Consider the following 25,558-nt stretch of genomic DNA (forward strand, 5'->3'; position numbering starts at 1 on the left):
CCTCTGTATTTCTGTTGTGACAGATTATATTTTATATTGTATATAAATATGTTTTAAAAGGAGATAAATTGTGGAAAGTTTTTTTAGTATAGGTCACTTCAAAACAGATCTCATTTAAAATGCTGGAACTCTGCTCAAGCCAGATGGACCAAGCTCCAGATGCCTTTGCAGAAACTTTGAAGAATGCCTATAAGGACTTAACACGTAGGTGTTAATTGGACATGTTGTGGAGTGATGGATTATTGTTTTGGAAAACAGCAGATGAACAAACACAGAAGATTAAGTCCTGATCCACAGTCTGTCTGAGTGCAGTTGGCTGTTCTAAGAGGGTCATGTGGTTTTCGCTGAGTAAGTGAGAGAGAGAGAGAGAAAATTCAGTTCTACAGTTCAGCAGCAGCAGCTGGGACTGGAACAGGACAAGCTGGCAAGCTTGTGGAAAAGTCCCCATTTGGAAGACGGGTTGTAAGTGCTTAGTTCAGCCTGGTCAAAGCCCTTGTGGTTCATACAAGAGGAAAGGACTGGCTGCCTAACATTTCACTTGAAATAAGGGAAACAGAAGAGGAACTCTGTGGTGACCTGAAAGAAAGAGGGTATCATCTGGACAACCCTGATGGGACAAGTTTCTTCGGCAAGACATTGAAGTGGCAGGTTACAAGGAATCAGTTGTGGGTGTCCAATGAGCAACAATTCTTTCTCTGAAAACCAACATGAACATTCCTGAGCAGTAACCATTTAGCTTTTAAGCACTAAAGCCTGGTGAAGATTCATAAATGTTAAATTCTGTGCACATTATAAGAATTGCCTGATGCCAGTGATCTTGGAGGAGTGAGAAGTGAGAATGGACTTTGAATCAAAGAACTTTTCTGAACTTAACACACATATTACATACGCATGTAATGTGTAACTTAAGTTAATAGTAATAAGTTAAAGTTTAATCCTGTTTTCATGTTTAAAGATAATGAAAAGCAACTTTTGTTTAAGTAACCATTTGTCTTGGTGAATTTCTATTGTTGCTGGGTTTTGGGGTCCTCTGGGCTCATAACACCGTTCATGATATCTTCTCATATACAAAATGTTTCCTAAACAACAGGGGTCCCAGCAAGAATTCCTGCAGAACATCACTGGTCACAGGCATCCTACCTGAAATAAAGCCTTCCACCACTCCCCTCTATCTTCTATGAGCCAGGCAACTCCATGTCCAAGCTGTCAACTCCCCATATATTTTATGCATCTGCACCTTCTGAATCAGCCTACGGCAAGGGTGCTTGTCAAATACCTTACTAAATTAGAAAGCCTAAAGGCTCATGGAATTAGTGTTGAATTGATATAGAAAGACAGGAATATTGTGTTACACAACCTATTTCCATGCTGTACAACCCTATTACTGTACCTTCAGTCGTCATTCGTTTAATTCGTCAGCTATATAAATTATGTAGCTGAACACCGATTCCTCTAGTGCAACACTCATTACATCTTGGCATTGAGGGGGGAAAAAAAGCAAAATGTCTGCTCTGTTTTCTCTTCGACAGCCAATCTTTATTCACATGAAGCAAAAAAAATCAAGAAGGGTTCCATCCTGAAATATCATCCATTCATTTTCTCCTACTGATGCTCTTTGACCCGTTAAGTTCCTCCAGCAGATTCTTCTTTTGTTCAAGATTCCAGCATCTTCAGTCGCTTGTGTGTCTCCAGTTTATCCGCATGAATATGTTACTTCTTACTCCATGAGATTTTATTTTCCATAATAGCCTTTCGTGGGGCATCTTACAGAATGTCTTCTAGAAACATTGTGATTCATTCATGGGGAAAAAGTAATTAATTTTCAATGACAGAATACTGAAAAAAAAAACTGCATTTGAATTTCTAGACTTGAGAAATGGCTATAATTCATTGCCCCCCACTTGTCAAATCCCCAACCCAAATATTTCCCAATGACCAAAAACCCCTTAACAGAATCAGAATTTATTGTCATGAATATGTCACAGAATTTATTGTTTTGAGGCAGCATTCCAATACCAATATTATGATAAATTACATTTTAAAATTAGTTCAAAAATAAGAAAAAATGAGGAAGTGTCTATGTTTTATTGTCCATTCTGAAATCTGATGCCAGAAGGGCAGAAGCTGTCCTTGTGGTGCTGGGTGTTCATCTTCAGGCCCCTCTACCTCCTTCCCGATGGGAGCAGTGTGAAGAGGGCATGGCCTGGGTGGTGAGGCTGCTTTCTCAAGACACTGCCTCTTGTAGATATCCTTGATGGAGTGAAGACTGATACCCATGATAGTGCTGGCCGAGTTCTAAACTCTCTGTAGTTTTTTGCCTCTCTTGTGAATTGGCACCTCCATATTAGATAGTAATACAACCAGACAGAATGCTCTCCAAGGTACACCTGTAGAAATTTGCAAGACTTCTGGTGACATACCAAATCTCCACAAACTCCGCACAAAGTATAGCCACAGGTGAGCCGCCTTCATGATTGCATCAACATGGAGGTCACAGGACAAATGTTCAGAGATGTTGACACCCAGGAATTTGAAGTTTTTAACCCATTCCACTGGTGACCCCTTGATGAGGACTAATATGTGTTCTCCTGATTTCCTCTTCTTGAAGTCCACCATCAGCTCCTTGGTTTTGAAAACATTGAGTGCAAGGTTGTTGTTAGGACACCGCTCAACTCACTGATCTATCTCATTCCCGTACACCTCCTCATTGCTGTCTGTGATTCTGCGGATAACCATGGTGTCATCGGCAAATTTATAGACAGCATTTGAATTGTGCCAAAACATATGTGTAAGGGAAACTATTTCCAATTGACATTTATCACATATAGGATCGATATGAAAATAAAAGCGATGGAGTTTATCTTTAGACATATGAGCTCTATGAACAACTTTAAATTGTATCAGTGAATGTTTTGCACATAGAGAAGAGGAGTTTACCAGTCGCAGAATTTTATTCCAATTTTCATTGGAAATATGAAGGTTGAGTTCTCTTTCCCAATCATTTTTAAACTTTCCAAAAGTCCCAGAATTTATTTTTGTAATTATATTATTTAATTTAGATATCACACCTTTTGGAGGGAATTTTGAATATAGTATATCCTCTAAAACAGTCGTAGTCTCCCGATTGGGAAAAGAGGGTAAAGTCGAAACTAAGAAACTCCTAATCTGCAAATATCGAAAGAAATGAGATCTAGGTAAATCATATTTCATGGATAATTGTTCAAATGACATGAAAGAGTTATCCAAGAATAAATCCGAAAAGCATGTTATACCTTTAACTTTCCAGAGTAAATAAGCTTGATCAATTAGAGAGGGATGAAAAAAGAAATTTAGTACAATAGGGGTTTCAATGTCAATTGGAAATAGCTTCCCTTACACATATGTTTTGGTCCTGTCCCTCTATACAGAATTATTGGAAGGAATTTTTTTCCATTATATCTACCGTTTTGAATATTGATTTACAACCACATCCCATTACTGCAATTTTTGGATTACCTATGATAGATTTGACTTATTTATCTCTTCCTGCGGATCGTATGATTGCTTTTCTTACACTAATGGCTAGAAGATCTATACTATTGAATTGGAAAGAGGTTAATCCTCCCACTGTTTTCCAATGGTTTACCCAAACTATACTATGTTTAAATTTAGAGAAAATTAGAAACTCTGTCTATGAATCCCCTTCTAAGTTTGACTTAACCTGGAGACCATTTATTCAATATTTTCATTTGTGGTGAGTTGATCTGGCTCTGTTTTCTTTTTATGATTATGTATGATAATTGGGCTGCTAGATGAGATCGGAGTGATCGGCGTGGTTTAGCTATATCGGTAGGTTTTTTTTTAAGTTTTTAATTCAGATTTGTTTTTTCTTCCTTTTTGGGTTTTTTTTCTCTTTTTTTATATATTTTTATTAATTATATTTTTTTTTAGAGATAGTTCATACTCTAAACTGATCTAAAACAATTTTTATTATATATTTTTATTCTGCAATATTATTGTTTAATATCTCTGTATTAATTTGTTATTTACTATGTATTTTTCATATCTCTTTGAACTGTATGTGTTTATAAATTATAATAATAATAAAAAGATTGGAAAAGAAAGAATTGTGCCAAGCCACATTGTCTTTCCACTCATACCACTTTAAATAATCCTTATGCCATAAGTGCTCTGTGATTAGTAAAGGATTTCTTAAGGTGGTATGTGAGTGGGAAGGGAAGATTGAGATTCACTGCTCTAGTTACTGAAACATTTTGCTGAGAAAATTTGTCATTGGCCCATTTCCTTTGAAGTCATGAAACCAGGCACCTAACGTGTCAATTAGGTATGATTAAAACAGTAGTTTTCAAACTTTTTCTTTCCACCCATGTTCCACCGTAGCGATCCCTTACTAATCACAGTGCACCTATGACATAGGAATGCTTAAAGGGATATGTGAGTGGAAAGAAAAATATTGAGAACCACTGGTGTAGAGCAGAGGACAAAGCATACCTCATTGAGGTGCTTCTGTGTTGATTGTCAGTGACAAGGAGAGGTTGGTTCTGATTCATACTGACTGTGGTATTCCGATGAGGAGGTCAAAGGTCCAGTTGGAGAGGAGGGTGCAGAAGCCCAGGTTTTACAGCTTGTTGATCAGTGCTGAAGGTATGATTTTTATCAGGACCATCTCTCTGTCAGTCCCCTGTCCTTTGATTGCTTATTCCTTCTCTTACCTCACTTTTCCAATTGCTTTACTCTTCCCTCATTCAGCAATAGCATTAAAACCGAACCCACACTGATATTGTGATGTATTCCCGATCCCCATTGTTTGTCCATCCCGTTTACACAGTTCTAGCATATTTACAATCACTTTGGCCCCTTCCCCAGCTCAAAGTAAACGCTAGCATCCAAGGAATGCCTCCCCACATCCTTTCCTTACCACAGATTTATCTGGTGACAGAATTTGTGGATATAAACCTCACAGACCTCAGTTTGGCAACTGAAACTGGAGCTGGATGAACTGCGAGTTATTCAGGAGGCTGAGGAGATAGTTGAGAAAAACTACAGGGATATAGTCACCCCAAATAGACAGAATACAGAGACATGGGTGACTGTCAGGAGGGGTAAAAGGAAGGGATCAGTGATGCAGACCTGTGGACATTCCCACAAGCAATAGGTATTTCATTTTGGATACTGTTTGTAGGGATGATCTACCAGGGATGAGTCAAGGCGGTCATGTCTCTAGCACAGAGAAGGGAAGGGCTAAGAAGAGGAGAGCATTAGTGATAGGGAACTCATTGGTTAGGAGGACAGACAGGAAATTTGCTGGTATGCATCGTGCCTCCTGGTTGGTGTGTTGCCTCCCAGGTGTCAGGGTTAGGGATATCTCAGATCGTATTCCCAGCATTCTGAAAGGGGAGTGGGAGAAGCCAGATGTCGTGGTCCACGTGGAGACCAATAGGTAGAGGTAGAGAAGAGGTCCTAAAGAGGGACTATAGGGAGTTAGGTAGAAAGTTAAAGGATAGGACTTCGAGGATGGTAATCTCCAGATTGTTGCCTGTGCCACACACTAGACAGGGTACTAATAGGAAGATATGGCTGATGAATGTGTGGCTAAGGAGTTGGTGCAGGGGACAGGGCTTCAGATTCCTAGATAATTGGGATCGCTTCTGGGGAAGGTCAGACCTCTATAACAAGGATGGGCTGCACCTAAACTGGAAGGGGACCAATATCCTGGCAGGAGGGTTTGCTAGAGCTTTTGGGGAAGGTTTAAACTAGTTTGGCAGGGGGAGGGAATTCAAAATGAGAGTGCAGAGAATACGACAGTAGGGAGACAGGGAATTACAACAGGGAGAGAAATAAATAGTGAATAATTACTCTATAGCAACAGAAAGAGAAGGCAGGTGAGCAGGCAGGAGAAAGTGCTGCACAAAAAGAATACTGAACATACTATTTCGGTATCGGGTTTAAGGGCATTATATTTAAATGCACGTAGCATTGGAAACGAAGTGGATGACCTGGTTGCTCAGATTCAACTGAAAAAGTATGACATTGTAGCCATTACTGAAACGTGGCTCAATGAGGAGTGTGATTGGGGGCTCAATATCCAAGGTTACCCAATCTACAGGAAAGATAGGCAGGTGGGTAGAGAGGGAGGGGTGGCTATGATGATAAAGAAAAATGACATTAAATCAATAGAAAGAAGGGACCTAGGGTCAAAAAAGATAGAATCATTATGGGTTGAATTAAGAAATGTCAAGGGTAAAAATACCATATTAGCAATTATATACAGGGCCCCAAACAGTAGCCGGAAAGTGGATAATGAGATACAGCAGGAAATACAGAGGGCATGCCACAAAGATAATATCAAAATAATTTGGGGGAATTTTAACATGGCAAGGGATTGGGAAAGACAGGAAAGTTCTCGAAGCCAGGTGAGAGAGTTTGAAGAAAACTTAAGAGATAGCTTTTTTGAACAGCTTGTTGAGAAGCCCACCAGGAGACCTGGAATGGGTCATGTGCAATGAACCCGAGGCCATTAGGGAGTTAAAGGTCATAGAACCTCTAGGAAGTAGCGATCACAACATGGTTGAATTTAATTTAAAATTTGAAAAGGAAAAAAAATTATTGGATGTATCAATTTTTCATTGGAATAAAGGAAATTACAGTGGTATGAGAAAGGAACTGGCTCAAGTAAACTGGGAAAGCAAACTAATTGGAGGATCAGAGCAGGACTGGAAGATATTTTTGCAAGTAATAAAAGGCATGCAGGTTAGATATATTCCAAGGAAAAAGAAATTTGTCCAAGGAAAGATGGTACCATTGTGGCTAACAAAAGATGTGAAGGCTAAGATAAAAGCAAAGATGAGGGCATACAAGGAAGCTAAAATTAGTGGAAAATCGGAGGACTGGGATTCCTTTTGACAATTACAGAAAGAGACAAAAAAGTCATTAGGAAAAAAAAGATGAGCTATGAAAGGAGATTAGCTAATAATATTAAAAATGATACTAAGAGCTTTTTCAAATATACAAGAAATAAAAGAGAGATCCATTTTGACGTAAGACCAATAGAAAATGATGCTGGTGAAATTGTAAAAAATGGTAGAGAAACTTAATCATTATTTTGCGTCGTTCTTCACCATGGAAGACATTAGTCATATCCCAGACAATCAGAGGCTTCAGGGAGTAGAGTTAGATTCAGTTAGGGTTACTAGACAAATTATTCTTGGCAAACTAAACAGATTAAAGATTGATAAATCTCCTGGGCCGGATGGGGTGCATCCACAGGTTTTGAGGGAGGTTGCTTTGGAGATTGTAGATCTATTGGTGATGATCTTCCAGAATTGATAGACTCTGGAGAGATTCCAGAGGATTGGAAGGTTGTAAATGTGGTTCTGCTGTTTAAGAAAGGTGGGAGACAGAAAAAAGGAAACTATAGGCCGATTAGTCTGACGTTGGTGATTGGGAAGATATTAGAGTCGATCCTCAAGGATGAGGTGATGAAATTCCAAGAGATGCATGACAGGATAGGTCCAAGTCAGCATGTCTTTTTAAAGGGTAGATCCTGCCTGACCAACCTATTAGAGTTTTTTGAAGAAATCTCAAGTAGGATAGACAAAGGAGAGGCTGTGGATGTTATCTATTTAGATTTTCAAAAGGCTTTCGATAAGGTGCCGCATAATAGGCTGCTAAATAAGATGAGGGCCCATGGAATTACAGGGAAGTTATTAAACTGGATAGATAAGTGGCTGATAGGCAGGAAGTAAAGGGTTGAAATTAAGGGTTCCCGTTCTGGATGGCTGCCTGTAACTAGTGGTGTTCTGCAGGGGTCGATATTGGGGCCGCTGTTGTTTACAATTTATATAAATGATTTGGATTGTGGTATAAATGGTTTTGTGGCCAAATTTGTGAATGTCACCAAGATAGGTGGCAGAGCAGGAAGTATAGTAGAAATCGTAAAGTTGCAGAAGGATATAGACAGATTAGGAGAAAGGGCAAAATTATGGCAGATGAGATTTAACATAGAGAAATGTATAGTTGTACATTTTGTCAGTGGAAACAAACAGGCAGAATACTATTTGGATGGGGTGAAAATTCAGACCTCGGATATGCAGAGGGACTTGGGTGTCCTTGTGCAAGGAAACCTAAAAGTTAATGACCAGGTGAAATTGGAAGTGAAGAAAGCAAATGCTATGTTGGCATTCATTTCAAGAGGAATAGTGTACAAGAGGAAAGAAGTGTTGATGAGGCTCTATGGGGCACTGGTGAGACCTAATTTGGAGTACAGTGTGCAGTTTTCGGCCTCCTATCTTAGAAAGGATGTGATGTTGTTGGAGAGGGTGCAGAGGAGATTTACTAGGATGATTCCCGGAATACAGGGGCTAACATACGAGAAGCGTTTGGCAGCTCTTGAGTTGTATTCATTGGAGTATAGGAGAATGAGGGGAGATCTCATAGAGGCTTTTTGTATTTTGAAAGGTTTAGATAGGGTGGATGTGGGTAAAATGTTTCCCTTGGTGGGTAAATCGAGGACAAGGGGTCATTGTCTAAAAGTTGGAGGTTATCCATATAAAACAGAGATTAGGAAGAACTTCTTTAGCCAGAGGGTCATGGATCTGTGGAACTCACTGCCGCATACAGCAGTGGAAGGCAGATAACTGGGAGTATTTAAACAAGAAATAGACAAGTATCTCATTAGTGCGGGCATCAAGGAATATGGGGAAAAGGCTGGAAATCAGAACTAGTGTAGAGTAGCCTAGTGTAGTTTCACGGAACAGACTCGATGGGCCTAGTGGCCTGCTTCTGTCCCTTTGTCTTGTGATGTTGTGATACCCTGAGAAAATAAGATCTCATCCTGTTCCTTCCTTTTTTTCTTTTTTTTATTTTTCACACTGTGAACCATATCAATCAAAATACATGCAAACATTTCCCTCTTAAATATACACAGTGGCATTTTCTCCCCTTTATTCCCCCCTACATTCCCTCCCCCCCTTCCCACCACCCTCCAAACCCACTAAACGTTCAACATATACAAGACAATAAAACCACTAAACAATGTCATCACACAATGAAAATAAACAAGAAAATTGTGTTATCTACTTTTACACACTGGATCAAGTCATTTTGTCTTCTTATCATTTTATCATTTTAGGGGGTGGAGGTCCGAGGCAAGCCTTCTCTGTTATGTTCCATGTACGGTTCCAAAATTTGTTCAAATAATGTGACTTTATTTTTTAAATTAGATGTTATTTTTTCCAATGGAATACATTTATTAATTTCCATGTACCATTGCTGTACTCTCAGGCTCTTTTCTGATTTCCAAGTTGACATTACACATTTTTTTGCCACAGCGAAGGCTATCATAATAAATTTTTTTGTGCTTCATCCAGTTTGAGGCCTAATTCTTTACTTCTTATATTACTTAAATCTGACACCCAAATTCAGTGCCTCAAAGATTTCTTCCATTGTTTTGACTATGCAATGGTGAGAGATGATATGGGATGGAGGAGCCTTTGCAAATACAGGTTGCAGTTTAGCATGAATGGTACTTTGGTCTTCATGTAGGACAGAATATTGGAGGCATACCAAACTGGAGCACCTCCTCTCCTCGCCCTTTCTGGTTTCCAGGCTTGTCTTTTCGATGTACTCAAGCAGCAGAACATATTTTCTTTTTAGTTCTTTCTGTCTGATGGATTTATTTCTATTTTTAAATTGTGAATGTGCGTCTTGAAAATGCTTACAATGCACCTGGATTTTGCTGCTTCTGAGAGAAAATAAAGGTCAGGAGAGCAACTAACTGTAGGTCAAAAAATGAGTGTTATTGTCGTCAATAGGAATGCAAGGTTAAGATTGCTATCAACATTGTGTATTTTTCGGTGTATAAGTCAACTCGTGAAACCCTAAAAAACTTTCTAAAAAGAGGGGGTGGTCAATCTATACGCTGGATATACTTTTGAGACCTTAAATTCGCAGAATAAAAACAGATTGATATTGATTCAGCATATAAGTTGATGCTGAAAATAACTCCCCACCGTCGGCGCTACCACTCCCTGACACCTTCCCATTGCTGGGTGCTGCCATAACTGCTCCTGGGAGGCTTAATTTACAGTTTTGTGACTTGCAATTGGGATGTTTTTAAAAATCTGGGAGACCTGGACAGCCCAAAAAATGGGAGTCAACTTATACTCCAGATATAACATAAAATCATTAAAAAGTGGCTAAAAAAGGGAGGGTCGATCTATCTGCCAGTCGACTTGTATGCCGAAATATACAGTACTTGCATACCACTCATTTCTCTGCTTTCATGAACATCTTGGATTTCCTTGTCACCATCTCTTAATTTTTTTCTCCTATTTCCAAGCTCATAAACATGGAGACAATGTTATAATTAATAATTCTGTCAAAATGCAGCCAGAATGTTTTAGATGAAAGATTGTTTCTTCAAGTTTTGCTGCGATTCTGTTTTGTATCGACCTCAAGCTTCAGTTTTGTGCCAGTAACCTGCTGTGTGAAAGTTGATTTTTTAAAAATTCACCATACTCCATATGACCTCCTCTGATTTTATTTGTCTCACTAACCCTTTGTCTTCTATTCTGAACAAGTTGAAATCTTTGCAATAAGAAATCCAGCGACGATGAAAATAAATAGTGTTCGATGATGGTCCTGGCTATTTCAGAGTCCATCTTATGAGACTAAAAACATGTATTATGTCAAACACTGATTTTTTTTCCCTCAATTTGTAAATGTTGTAAATATGAGAAAAACTGATGACTTCTACAATGGTTTATTTTCTGTAGCTGGGGTACCCAAGGTGACTTCACTAGCACGCACCCACTTCCTGCAGTAAAGGTAAAACTCTTCACAGAGAGTACAGGCGTGCTGGCTCTAGAGGACAAAGAGCTTGGACGGGTATGTGCTTCTTATTTCCTGCAATTAATGATTTATTCTAGTGAGTTGGTGCCAAATCTGTTCTGATTGCATTTAGAGCCTGCTGCCAAAGAAGCTTTTTTAAATTCCTATTGCACACTCATGACAATATCACTTACTGAACTCTCAGAAAATGATAATCAAGTAGAACTGTTTTTATTTCCTGTGCTGTTCAGTGTTCGGTGGATCCTGGATAAGGAATTGATCTTTCTGCTCCAATCAGAATAAAACTGAACATTGAAGCTGGCAGCCAGCAAATCTTACTCTTGCGAGCCTGTCTGTTCATGCCCTGTCACAAGCAAATACTGCCTTTCCCTTGTTACTTTGTGATTCATTGCACATGGTCTAGTGAACAAACCCACTTTATCTGGCCCTATGTTGCCAGGACAGCTTTCCACTTGCCTAAGACTGTGCCTACACCACCACTGTTCTGAACTAAAACTTGATGTTTTGCCTCTACAGTATGAAAGGGCATCGACAAAAAATGTGCAATACAATACAGGTACAATGTATGCTTCCTGCTAAATGTGCCACAGAAATAAATATAATCAAATATAACAAGTTTGCAGAATATTCTGAGTTCCTATCATGTCAAAAAGAATGTTTTACAAGGAACAAGCTGATCGGGGGAATGAATGTTATTGTTAGTCATTAGGAGGGGCATCATTTTAATTCCCAGGTCTCATGTTTAAGTTGTCTAATCCTTCATCAGCAAGCAGAATCAGGATTTCTGGTGGAGCAGGCTGCCATCAGCAATACAAGTGAACTGGCCCCAAACAATTAGGCAAATAACTCAGGAGAACTTCTGAAATAACCATAGTTATTAGTGGAGAGGGTTTTGGAGGGTGGCGAATGCTAGGGCACTGGTGTCACACGGTATCATATTGGAACTCATCTTTCTTGGGGGCGGGAATTCTCCGTGGAATTTGTTAATTTTTTTCTAGTGGCTTGGTGTGTGGGGCTGGATTGATGGAGAGGAGCAGAGTTTAAAATTCTATTTTTGTTTCAAAAGCCCAGTGCACTTGACCTGATAAACTTAATTGTAATTAGAAAGGGGAAAAGAGCAAAATCATAATGAAATTACGTCAGTGATGCCGCTAGAAGATTGAATACTTAAGGAAGGGCAGAGCTGATGGGGAGGCTGACAGCAAAGCACTCTCAAGAATTTCCAGAATGCTAATGAACCCAAAGAGAATAACAGGAAGAATTTGGAAGTACTGAAGGACCACATCCACAAGAAGTGATATGCATGATGAGTAAATAGTTTCAATGAAATTGTTGACACAGATCATCTCTGCCATCTTTGATGGAAATGCTCTGTACATTCATTGCCATCTAATGTGGAGAAGGAAACAATTAGAGCCATTTTGTTCTCCCTATCCTCTTCTTTCCTGCATAAAGGGTAGCAACAGGAAGGCCAGCAATGGATCAGCAGCAATTTTAAATCAGAGCAATTGAGATTGTTAACCTGAACTATTATGCGAGAGATAGAAAATGTGGATATGTGAAGTCAGCTCAACCAAGATTTCACTGACAGGCTAAATGACCGCTATTATTTAGAATCCATAATAAAAGTGTTAATTGGATTTGGAGAGGGGCCAAGAGAGAGGAAAGGTGAGGATTTGGAGAGGGGTCAGGAGAGAGGAAAGGTGAGGATTTGGAGAGGGGCCAGGAGAGAGGAAAGGTGAGAATTTGGGGGAGGGGTTTGGATCTGTAAATGCAGAGCTGAGGTGAAGGAGACAGATGGAAAAGTGAAGAGAGAAAGAGGAACAGAGCTCGAGGAAAGGAGATATGGGGGGTGGGAGTGGGGGATGTTGTGGAGGTGGCAATAATGGAAACCAGAGAAGTCGATGTTAATGCCATCCAGTGGAAGGTTCTGAGACGAAAGTTGAAGTGTTGTTCCTCCAGTTTGCAGGTCATCTCAGTCTGGCAGTGCAGTAGACCATAGACAGACATGTCCAATTAACACCTTTTGTCTGTTGTTCTGTACTCCTCCCCTGCACTTTATTTTAAGCCAGACCCCTGGCTGCTTTTTACTCACACCTAGAAGAATGGCTCAGGCCTGAAATGTTGGTGATATATCTTTACCTCCTATGGATGTTGCGAGACTGGCTGAGTTTTTCCAGTATTACAGTGTTTTCGGTACTTTGGACACCAGGAAAGGATGGACAAACAAAGACTATCTGTTCTGGAGCATCAGTCGCTGAAGGGTGATCTGACAGAAATATACAAAATTTAAAGGGGCACAGATCTGGGAGATAGTTGGACTTTTCCCACTAGCATGGAAATGTCAACTACGAAAGAGTGTAGCTTGAAGGTGAGAGTGAGAACAGTGAAAGATTTGTGAGACAACTTTTTTTTAACAGTGCCTGAACTGCCCTTCCAGGGGAAGTGGTAGAAACAAATCTGATGACAAGGCTTAAAAGACATTTAAACAGACATGTAAACAGGCCATCTAAAGGCAGATGAGATGAGTTTAGATTGGTATCATGGTCAGAGCAGGCATGATAGGCTATAGTACATGTTCCTATCCTGTACTGCTTTATGTTTAAATATATCCAGAAAGGATACCAGCTGTTCAGGTTCCAAAATCCATGGTTTTTGTTCAGAACCAGAAATGGAAGAGAATGGGACTTTTGAGGCATCCACTTGAGAGAACATGGTACTCATCACATTGCAATCAACTAAATTAATCTGAAGAAAATGCCTCATATATCAAGAATGTCATCTTTGGTGTTGCAGCTGAGGCACCAAGCCAACATTTATATCCAAGCCTGAAAATCAAAAATATGAGTGGAAAATTCCATGTATTCAAAATATGGATGTTATCTAAAAGATTACATTTTACCCCTTCAGTGGAGAAAGGGCAATCTCTTCAAGAACAATAACTCTTTTATCCAATGCTAAATAGCAAACAGATGGTGAAGTACTCTTTTAATTTAAACATTGGTAGGGTTGGTGTATTGGGAGAGGTCGTGGCTGTCACATGACAGCACTCCTCCTTACCTAGTCGGAGGACACACCAGCTGCCAATCAAGCTCCTGTTCTGACCCACCTATTAGCACACATCTTACTGATTGTCCATGTTAATTATCTACCCTACACCCTCCAGGCTGCCTGTACTTGACCTCAGGTCATTGGCTGTCATAATTAGATTAACCTGCCTGGCACTGAGCCATTGGCCCCCAGTCATCACCTGAGTTGGACTCTCCAGCATTTTAAAGGTGCCACGTGCTCTTTGATCTCTCTCTTGCCATCTTCCAGGGATCCCCTGTTCCACGCTGGGCTGAGAAACTTGGACCTGCGCTGGAGAAGTTGCTGGTGATAAGGGTGCTGTTTAATAGGGATTGAGAGTACTGATCAGTGTCCCTAGATTAGCACAGAGCCGTGTTTGCCCAGAGCCATGGGGATGGCAGGTCACCAATTTACTTTTCCCTTGAATGTATGCATGTGTGTATCTTTTTTTCCTACGCCTGTTTATTAGCTGTGTGCATGTGTTTCATTGACGCTATTATTTTTCCAACGCTATCAAATTCTTATTCCTAACCAAGTGCAGTTCCCACGCTAAGTAATAAACTGTACACATTTGTTCACTGTTATTCTGCCCTTCCCACGGTTGTTGTATATACCGCCTGTGTTGTGTATAACCTCATTTTCCCACGGCTTTGCCGCTAGCAAATAAAGTTTTTTTACTATCGAAACTTGTGTCCAGATCTTTGTCTTTGAGACCTACCAAACCTGTTTCCTCACTCACAACAGTCAGGCTTGCATTTAAAATAAATATCTCCATCAGAAGTAGACTGGGAGAGAACAGTTTGGTGAGAAGGCCAGGGGGATACTAGAGGCGAAGGTTATATTGCCTTAAAAAAAGTGCAGAATCCTTTTCAGGTTTTGCATCGAGTTAAACTGCAGTTTCTAATTCAGGATGATAGTTTGGATCATGAGGGGGATTCAGAATACAGAATCAACTCGGATCTCACATGGCAGAGCTCTCACGGAGTCGAAGGATTTCTGAAAACCAAACCTGCTATGAAATTGCTGTCATCTCACCTCCATCCCCATAAGGTGTTTAAAGGGAGAGAAGAAGCAGAGATTTGCTGTTTCTATTCAACCTTGCCCTTAGATTGAAAACCCCTAAAACACATTTTTCCAGTGGATTTGGATTTAGAGGCAGACTAAAGAGGGCAGAAACTGAATGGATTTGTTAATTCCTGACATCTTGCTGTTGATCTGTTTCAATTTTATCCTGTTCTGCTGTAGATTTTATGGCCTTGGTAAAACAGTGAGAAGCAGACTTGCATGCTAATGCACTAGTAATAAACAAAAATAGCACTAATAGACAGATGGATAACATCTGAATTGTCAAGCAGTGAAGTAGTAGATAAATAGTAGTTGATAAATACACAAGTACATCCAAAATAGACCGTTATAACATTAATGAAGAAATGCACATGTGGAACTGTGCAAACAGTTCTATCAGAATGAGTCGAAACATAAATGGAGTTGCAAGAGGCAAATGCACAAATAAGGACAGATTGCAAGACGAGTAAATTACATGAGAAAATTTGTTGCAAACAAGTGCTGCTGTAAATAGATAAACATAAAAGTATTGCCCTGCAAATTCTGCACCAGGATTAGATAATTACACAAAGGTAGCTGTGACAGAAATAGCACTAATAGATATACAAATCAGTAAAGAATAAAGCCATATAATCCACTAATAAACAGATACACAAGAACAACTCTAACAGTAGGAGATATCAGCAATAGATTAATGCACAATACAGTTATAACAGACAGGTCAGTAAGTGTGATGGAAGGTCTATTTATTCGCTTAATGGGATACTTGGTGACTTCACAGTGAAGGGGCAGATGGAAAATTTATTTCTGTTAATTTCACAATGAACTACCTAAATTTAAAAATCCAAATGATGAAAATAAGATAACACAAAATGTTCTTATCTGACAGTTATTATCATGCTTCATGATTAGAAGGTGATACACTTATGGAGAAGCTTTTTAATAATTACTATTGATGAGTACCATGCTGCTTTTATCGTGTTAATCAGACCTCTGTTTCTCTGCTAATAACATTCCTCAGTCACACTGATAAAGATGTTCAGATCCACAAATGAGTCATATGAATTGAGACACGTAACTAGGAGCAGACACAGAAGAAGAAATAGTCTACTTGGCCTCTCAAGCCTGCTATGTCTCAGCTCTATCACTGATAGCCGATCTATGCAGATGCGAGAGTAAACTTTTTTTTTAGACGTACAGCACGGTAACAGGTCCTTCTGGCCCATGAACCCGTGCTCCCCAATCACACCCAATTAACCTACCACCCTTATGTGTTTTGAAGTGGAGTTGGAGGAGGAAACCAAAGTTCTTGGTGGAAACCCACGCAGATTATTTCTGATTTCCAATGTTATTGTTTTGGTAAATGACCTGCGATTCCATAACATGTGGCTCCATGATGATAATTCAGCTCATGGCTACCCTGTCCAGTTAAGTGCTCTTCCCTGTATGTTCTTTTTCAGGTTGTCTTGCATCCTACACCCAATAGTCCAAAATCAGCTGATTTGCACAAAATGATAGTTTCAAAAAACAGCATAGACCAGGATCTGAAAATTAAATTGGCAGTACGGATGGACAAGCCTCAGAACATGAAACACTGCGGGTAAGTGTCTCACTCATAAATACAGAGCCCAGAAAATGCTGATGCTGGTGTAGGAAATATAATGTCACTTTAAATATCTGGCATTTGGTCACTGAACTATCATATCCAGAATTTGGGTCAGGTTTGAGCATTGAAATAACTTCAAACTCTCAATTTCAGGTGGGTATCAGGTGCTTATGCTAAATTTCAGTATGTTGGAAGAATGATTTGAAATATAAATTTATCTCTTTGAGTGTTTTATGTTCAGTTTCATTTCACACTTGTGTCACCTAAACAAATTTATAAATCATCATTTAACTATTAGCTAATCTAAGGCTACTAAGGACTATATTTTGGTATATTAGTGTAAAATATGTTATTTCAATGAAGATATAAATACCCTGTGTAGTGCACGTTGAAAGAACCAAAGACTTGTTGATCCAAACCAAGGCTTTTATTAACTAAAAGACTGGAGCGTATCACATGTAGGTCGACCAGTCCAGAATGACTTGGTCTGGCTAGGAGAAATCCTTTAAGACCTGCCAGTAGGTGTGGCTACGCTCTCAGCCAATCACAGTCATCCTACATATACACATTGGTGATAGAATCTGTACTATTACACTCTGTAAAGAGTTTCAATCCTGGAATAAAACCAAAATATCAACTTTGTTTTGGATTTGCTGTAACATCGCATTTGACGTGTGAATTAATCATCATATTATTGTTCAGATCTCCAAGGCACACAATGAATTTTGCCAGCATATCTTAAGCCACTTTTCTTTCTCTTTTACCACTGAAATAATAGGCTTACTGCCTCTGATCAGGGTGATCAGAGTATCCTGTGGAGAGTCCAATATATACCCAATGATTCCCATGGTCCATTGAAATGCAATTGGTGTAATGAGACAGCTGACAACATCCTCTGTGATCAATTATGTTCCTTTGATTTTATCTTTGTTAGTTGTGTTCTTTTCCTTGATTCCATTTATATCATGTTTATTAATTTCATATTTAATGATTTTTCAAAATCATTTTGCTGCTTTAATTCGAGATCCCATTTAATGCTATTACAAGTGATAGATTACCCGAACCACTATTCTTTAATGCAGTTTAATAATTTGTACCATTTCTTAGAAGTATGTGTAATAAAATTGACCTCTGCTTTCTTTTGTTCCTCATTCTTCATCCCTTTCTCTAGGCCTTAACACCACTAACAAACACCAGACCACCATCTCCTCAGTAAGATCCACAACCAGGTTTGCCCTGGTTGACCTATTGTTTCCAACTACTCTTGCCCTGCCAAACTTATCTCTTTTGATTCCTCCCACTTTCTATAACAGTGGAGCCATGGCACTCACAATAGACCCAGCCACCATGGCCTTTCTGTTGCTTTGTGGAGTAGTCCTTGTCCCAAACACACTCTGGCAGAACTCTCCAACTCCTTCTTCACTACATCAATGACTGCATTGTTTCTGTTTCCTGACCTCATGAGTAATTAGTGAACTTTGACACATTTAATGCTATCTTCTGTATTGCTCTCAAATTCACCTGGAGTTTCACTGACATATGCTTTTCTGCATCTCTTTCTCCATCTCAGGGGACGTTATCCAGTGATATCTACAATATATCCATGGACTGCCACAGCTATCTAGACTCCCACCTCCTCGCACTTGTGTCCTGTAAAGACACCATCCATTTTCCCTCAGTTTCTCCACCACCAGCACATATGTGTTCAAGATGTGTCTTTCTTCTTCCAGAAATGGGTCTTTCCTTCTGCTGTGGTTGATAAAGCCCTCATATGTGTTTTCTCCATTTCCTACACATCTTTTCTCTCCTTTTCATCTCTTCAGACAGGACAGATATAGAGTACCCTTAATCCTTGCCATTCATTCCACTGGCCTCTGCATTCAGCATATTATCCTTCACCATTTCTGCCAGCACCCACAAGATCTCATCAACAGTCACAACTTCTTCCCTCCTTCCCTTCCTGCATTCTGCAGCGACCACTCTATCCATGGTCTGCTTGTCACATGTCACCCACCTCTCCCTGTGCCCTGGTACTTTTTCCTGCAACCACTGAAGTTAAAACTTCCCTCTTCACCTCCTCTCTCAGGAACTCAAACAGCCCTTCTAGGTGAGCCAGAGATTTATAAGCCCCTCTTTCAATCTTGTCTACTGCATTTGGTGCTTGCGATATGGCCTCCTCTACATGTGAAATCAAGCACAGACTGGGTAATCTTTTTGGGAGAGCACAGGCACTTGGTTCGCAACAGCCATCTTGAGATTCTTGCTGCGTGTCATTTCAATTTCCCATTCCCACGCTGACTTGTCTATTTCTGGCCTTCTCCATTGCCACAGTGAGTCCAAAGACAAACCAGAACAACACATTGCATTACATTTGTGTAGCCAACAGCTCAATAGTATGAATATTGAATTGTCCAATTTCAGGAAACCCACCCACCTTGTTTTCCTCTTCCACTCTGACCAATTCATAGTGCAGAAAATATTGACAAGAACATTACCAGGACTGGTAGCCTTAAATTATAAGGAGAAATTGAACATGCTGGGACTTCTATCCTTGGATTGTAGAACATTATGGGGGGGACATTGTAGAGGTGAGTGTGTTGAACAGGCTGCCAGAGGAAATGATAGGGACAGGGACAATTGTAACATTTAAAGACATTTTAATACGACCAAGAAAATTAATGAGGGCAGGATGGTAGACATTGTCCTGGACTTTAGCAAGGCCTTTGATCAACTTCTGCACAGCAAGCTAGCCTGGAAGGCCAGATCACTGGCCAATTGGATATAGAGTTGGCTTGTGGTGGTCAGAAAGTGGTAGTGGATGATTGGAAAACTTTATGACTCTGTTGGAATCATTTTAAGAATAAATGATTGCAGATATGTTTCAGTGATGTGCCAATGAAAGGAGATCTGGAACATAAGAATGGTTAGGGAATGAAGAAGAATGAAACTGAGATTTAGTAACTGGACATCTGTAATGGGAAAGCCATTGTCATTAAAAATGGTACAACTGCATAATATCTCTACATGTGATTTTTTTTAATTGTCAGAAGACTGAATCAGCATGTACTGTTCATCCCATTTGTCACAGCTGAGCTTGTAACTGAATTTTGCATTACTGCAGTACTGTTAAGAGGGCAGCATGTAGTGCTAAAGTATTATTTTAGTTGTGTGCACAAGCTGTTGTTTTCCATTAAATGAAAAAAGCTATTGAGCTTTTTATGGTCGTGCACCACATTTGGTAGAGTGCAAATTGCAGAAAATAACTTGTTCATTTTGGGGCATTGGTATTTTTATATCAAACACTTAAAACAGCCTGAATATTCCAATATTTCAAGACTTTTTTGAAGGCTATGCTCATCCATTAAAATTCTGTGCTCCATGATGTCTACGAACACATGGCCAAGAATTTATCTGGATCTTCTGGACCTTGGTCTGCTTTGTGGACTTGTTGCCCATTCATATTTACCTTTTCAGGAAGTGCCATCCAACCCCCCACACCTTCTGAACCCAGCAGGCACTCTCCAACATGGAAAGATCCTCTGGATAGTGTATCATGAGCTCACTGACTGTCAAAGGTTTTTTTTTTACTATTTCTCTAATGATCCTCCATGCACTTTCTTCTCTTCAAATGCACTTGGGCATTGTCTGCTCCTCCTCTAGCCCTGGCCCATCTTTCTCTCTGTGACCCATGTGTCCCGCCTGCACATGCAGTCTTCTCACTGGTCCATCCTTCTTGCCACACGATACACTCTTTACCACAAAGATTCATGGACTCTCAACATAGACAGAAGCCTAATAGGCTGAATACGCCTGAGATTGACTGATCTTGGAAGGTAAGAAGGGTCAAGCCTGATTAGAATTCGGAGGGGAGACAGGCTAGGAACAGCAGGCGCTGTCGGTTTCTGTGAGGGGCGCTGGACACAGTGACGACTCTCTGTCTGCCTTACAGTAGACAAAAGTTAAAGAATTTCATGTATGTTACATTCCTTTATATACCACCTGAGGAACCTACTACTATGTTGTGTTGAAATATGAAATTTATAGCATGCCAAGGAATCACTGCCCTCTGAAAGAAAAGTCTGTGGCTCATCAATGCAAAATGTACTACTTCCCTGGTAAATTGAGGACAATGTGAGAAAATGTAAAGTTCTTAATTTTTGGCAGAAAAAAATATCTAAATGATGAGAGATTGCAGGGGTCTGTCATGCAGTGAGATCTGAATGACATTTGGTGCATGAATCGCAAAAGACTAAAAGCAGGTAAAGGGTTATATCAGGCATTGAGAAAATATCTAGAATGCTTTTGCTGTCCTTGTTTACAGAAGGATGCTTACATTGATGGAAGCAGATAACGGTACTTCTCGACCATCTCATGGTAGCCAAAGAGTTGCTCCCTGAACCTCAGAGCAGATCCCAGACTTGGAGAAACACAATAAATTATTTTTTTAAATTTAAATTTAGACATATAGCACTGTAACAAGCATTTTTGGCCCATGAACCTATGCCACCCAAGTAACCCACAACCGCTAGTGGGTTTCAAATGGTGAGAGGAAATGGAGCCCCCCGGGGAAACCCACGCAGACATAGAGAAAATGTACAAACTCCTTACAGACAGCGTAGGATTTGAGCCCCTGTCCCAATCGTTGTTGTGGTAACTGCTACACGAACTGTGCCACCCATAAACCTGGGCAATAAACCTCTCACCACCTGCTAATTTCAAGCTAATTGCTGGGAGGATCATAATGGCTTCTTCCCAAAGTACTTGGCTTTTTTTTTAAAAAAAGCGTAAGATCCTTTCGCTCCATCAATAAAGATGAATTGAGGAATACCCTTCTCAAATTTGTTGCCCACAGAAATTCATCTCTCCTCATTGGCTTCCACCTGACGCCATGTATAGTAGATCCAAATTGCACCAATGTCTGTGCAGAATGATGTCAAACAAGGCTATGTCCATCAGACCAATGCTTTGATCAATTCCTTTCACCACAGTGCTTCATCTCACCCCTACCGAGCTTCCTGTTGGAGTGGAGCTAATCCACAGGAGGAGTGGGAAACTGTTCAACGTGCATCATACCTGCTCCAGAACCAAGGTCACTCCAGCTTCAATGGCATACAGACAATACCTGTTGGAGCCTGAGCTCTGAGTGATCCGTGAAATGTGCAAGACTAGAAAATGCTGGAAACACTTTGCAGACCTGGCTGCAACTGTAGAAGAGATTTCTCTCCCCATTGATGTGACCTGACACACTGAGTGTTTTCATCATTTTCTGTTTTAATTTTAGATTTCAAGCTTCTGCAATTTTGCTTTTCATTTTCATGCACAAAAAAATGCCTGTCGATATCTAGTTCCAGTGGTAGATCCTCTACCAAGCTGCTCCTACTGCATAACACTGTATCCAAACTAATCCTGATGGTTTGTTTCCCAGATCATCCCTGCCATGATGGTTGACCAATGAAATTCACTGCTGTCCGAACAAAACCTCTGTCTATCTGAGGTTTGAAAATCTGAAAAAAAGTGTTTAAAAATGCAAACCTAAACCTTGGCTCAGAGTTGGTTGATGAGGCAGCACCAGATCCCTGGAGAAACACAAAGGACTGCAGATGCTGGAATCTGGAGCAAAAAACAATCTACTGGAGGAGCTCAATGGGTGGAGCAGCATCAATGGGAGAAATAGATTGTTCAAGACTTAATGAAGGCTTCTGACTCAAAACGTTAACTTTTTTTTCTCTTACTGCTGCTTCTTGACCTGCTGAGTTCTTCCAGTCGATTATGTTTTGAGCACTAAACTCTGTAAGCTTGTCAGACATGGATTACCTACAGCTTGCCTCTCTCAAAACCTGAGAGTGCCATCATTATCTCTACAAAATCTTTCATCCAATAGAAGGACCAGCAATGTTGGTTCCTCTCTCAAGTCGACATCACCAGCTCTTAATACACTGAGTTGGCTCTGTGCAACATGTTACATGCCCAGTATTAAAATCTCAAAGCAGACACTTTTTTCTAAGTGTTTATTCATTCACTGGAAAGGCACCTCAGAAGCCACAGAACTGTAGAGAACTCATCCTTGACTTTGAGTCATTGTCTAAGAAGAAATAGATATGTCAACTAAATCTAGATGGACTTTTTTGTGGCATTAAATGATCTTACTTGTAACTTGCACAATAGATACTAATTTTGACAAATATCCCAATTGCAAATTCAGGGATTGAGTATGAGGTTCCTGACAGTATGAAACTAGGGACAGTTGCAAGTTGTCAACTTGCTGCAATAACTTAGTGATCTACACTGTGCCATGAAACCTTTACAGTGATTTATTTGCTATCAGCATCTATCAAAAGTATCGCTGGATTGTCTTAAAGTTGTGCGCACACCATTTGTTAAATAAAAATTTGCAGCAGAATTTCTTATTCCCAGGATATTCATTTGATGTTTTGCTTTTTCGTGGAAGTGAATCTTCCAAAAAGCTCAAGTTCTTTTTTAGATATTTGTTTATTTGTGGTTTTCTCAAAGAATTAGGCAGTACAGAATGGGTTCTTTGGCTCCCCGAATCTAGGTCAACCATTGAGCACCCATTTACTTCCATTTTATTCTCTCAATACTACTATCAACTCCTCTCACCCACATACCCATGTATCTTTTATTAGTTCATTGGAAAGTATTTAATATTCTATTGGAAACAAAAGGATGGTTGTTAAATATCAAAGTAATAATCAATATGTAATATTTTGATAGTTCCAGTCAAAAGTCCATTATTCCAATCAGTCGGTCTACCAATTAATTGTTTGCTTAGCATTTTCATTTGGTCGGAACTGCAGAGAGATCTGCAATGCACATCTTAGCTGAGGACGATAACTGATGGGACACAGACTGCAAGGAGAAATGAAAGAAAGGGAGAGGGAAATTAAGTCACAAGGGAAAGAAAATGTGGAGTAGAAAAACATTCAACTATTCGGGCAAGTTTGAAGTAATTTCAAAATAAAATCCATCTTTTATTGCTTTGATAATAAGACTGCACCACTCTGCTTGTGCAAATGGAGAAAACACTGATGTGGTTCAACTCAGTCATTCCGGCAAAGTCAAAACTCTGGATCAGACGTAGAGACATAGAGTCCTCCCAAAAACTGAAAATAGTTCTTTACATGTCAAAATCTAAATCTTTATCCAGAATAGTGCCCTCTGACATCCTTCCACATTGCTTGACTTGTAACACAATACAAGCATGTGTTATATTTCTTCCTGGGTATGTCCTGAGAAGATCATTTCACAATGTCACCATTACAGAGCAAGGCTTTCTGCAGATGCAGTACTTTGGCTACTAATTCTGCACACAATTAGATGTTAGGTAGAAGAGACATGGCATCTAGACATGAACTGGTGATGTGTGTGCTGTTCATCTGCAATTCATTAGAATTTTGATCTGTTCCATATCCATTGGATGCAAAGTGACAAATATAGAACAGATTAATGCTCCTTAGATCGAGGTTTTCTGGCTGGTAATTAAGAAGGAAAATATCAGCATAAGGAAATGAGTGAAGATTAGATATGATATTTAATGCAGATTTAGATTATCATAAGTTCACCAGTGAATTTGAAATCAATGATTCTTAGAAATAAAATTGCATTTTTACACGCATGCACACACACACACATGCGCACATACATACATGCACATCTTTGTTTGGCTTGGCTTCGCGGACGAAGATTTATGGAGGGGGTAAAAAGTCCACGTCAGCTGCAGGCTCGTTTGTGGCTGACAAGTCCGATGCGGGACAGGCAGACACGGTTGCAGCGGTTGCAGGGGAAAATTGGTTGGTTGGGTACACACACAGATATATACAGTATATATATATATATATATATATACACACACACACACACACACACACACACATTTTTATATTTATGTCCTTCAAATAATATTTGGCTCAAATAAACTTTTTTCCTTTATTTGCCCCTGAGCTCCACCATTTTATATTTGTAATCAAACAAATATAAAATCTAGAAATGTGTACTTTAATTACATTATTCGAGGTTATTTGTATACATTTTGGTTTGACCATGTAGAAATTACAGCTCTTTTTATACATAGTCCCCTGATTTCAGGGCACCATAATGTTTGGGACTTTTGGCTTCACAGGTGTTAGTGAATTCTCAGGTATGTTTAATTGTTTCATTGGTGCAGGTGTAAGAGAGCTCTGTTTGCTTCTTAGCTTTTAATCAACTTTGGAGTCTGTAGTTGCCATTTTTCAATGAGGACCAGAATTGTGCCATTCAAAGACAAAGGAGCCATTATGAGGCTGACAAACAAAAATAAAACAGCAAGACACATCACCAAAACCTTAGGACAACCAAAATAAACTCTTTGGAACATCATTAAGAAGAAAGAGTATCCTGGTAACCTTAGTAATCACAAAGGGACTGATACTCCAAGGAAAAACTCCACTGTTGAAGGCAGACAATTCTCATCCTAATGAAGAAAATCCCAAAGCGTATGTCTGACTGATCAGGAACACTCTTCAGGAAGCAGGTGTGGAGATGTTATTGACTACTGTCTGCAGAAGACTTCATGAAAAGAAATGCAGAGGCAATACTGCATGATGCAAACCACCACTTAAAGGATGGCCAGATTAGTTTGCCAAGAAGTATTTATAAAAGCCTGCAGAATTCTAGAAAAATCTTCTAGTGACAGATGAGACCAAGATTAACCTGTATCAGAGTTATGGCGATTTAAAGGAACTACACAAGATCCAAGTATACCACCTCTGTTATGGTTTGCATCTGCAGTGTAGCCTATGTATTTCTGGTCATTAAGTCTTCTGCAGACAGTAGTCATTGATATATCCACACCTGGCTCCTGAAGAGTCTTTCTGATCTGTTGAACATACATTTGGGGATTTTCCCTCATTATGGTGAGGATTCTTCTGTCATCAGCAATGGACATCTTCCTTGGCCTACCAGTCCCTTAGT

The 25,558-nt window shown here is 39.7% G+C and overlaps 1 protein-coding gene across 2 annotated transcripts in view; it reads left to right on the plus strand.

Annotated features, from left to right (window-relative positions):
• Positions 1–25,558, plus strand: part of cadpsa (Ca2+-dependent activator protein for secretion a) — a 454,508-nt gene that overhangs the window by 237,646 nt on the left and 191,304 nt on the right. For both annotated transcript variants that reach the window (XM_069937157.1, XM_069937158.1), the window contains exons 7-8: positions 10,776–10,887; positions 16,446–16,585. In XM_069937157.1, the coding sequence (XP_069793258.1) occupies positions 10,776–10,887; positions 16,446–16,585 (252 nt within the window). The remainder of the gene's footprint in view (positions 1–10,775; positions 10,888–16,445; positions 16,586–25,558) is intronic.

This window comes from Narcine bancroftii, chromosome 5, assembly GCF_036971445.1.
Source record: "Narcine bancroftii isolate sNarBan1 chromosome 5, sNarBan1.hap1, whole genome shotgun sequence".
Classification (NCBI taxonomy): Eukaryota; Metazoa; Chordata; class Chondrichthyes; order Torpediniformes; family Narcinidae; genus Narcine; species Narcine bancroftii.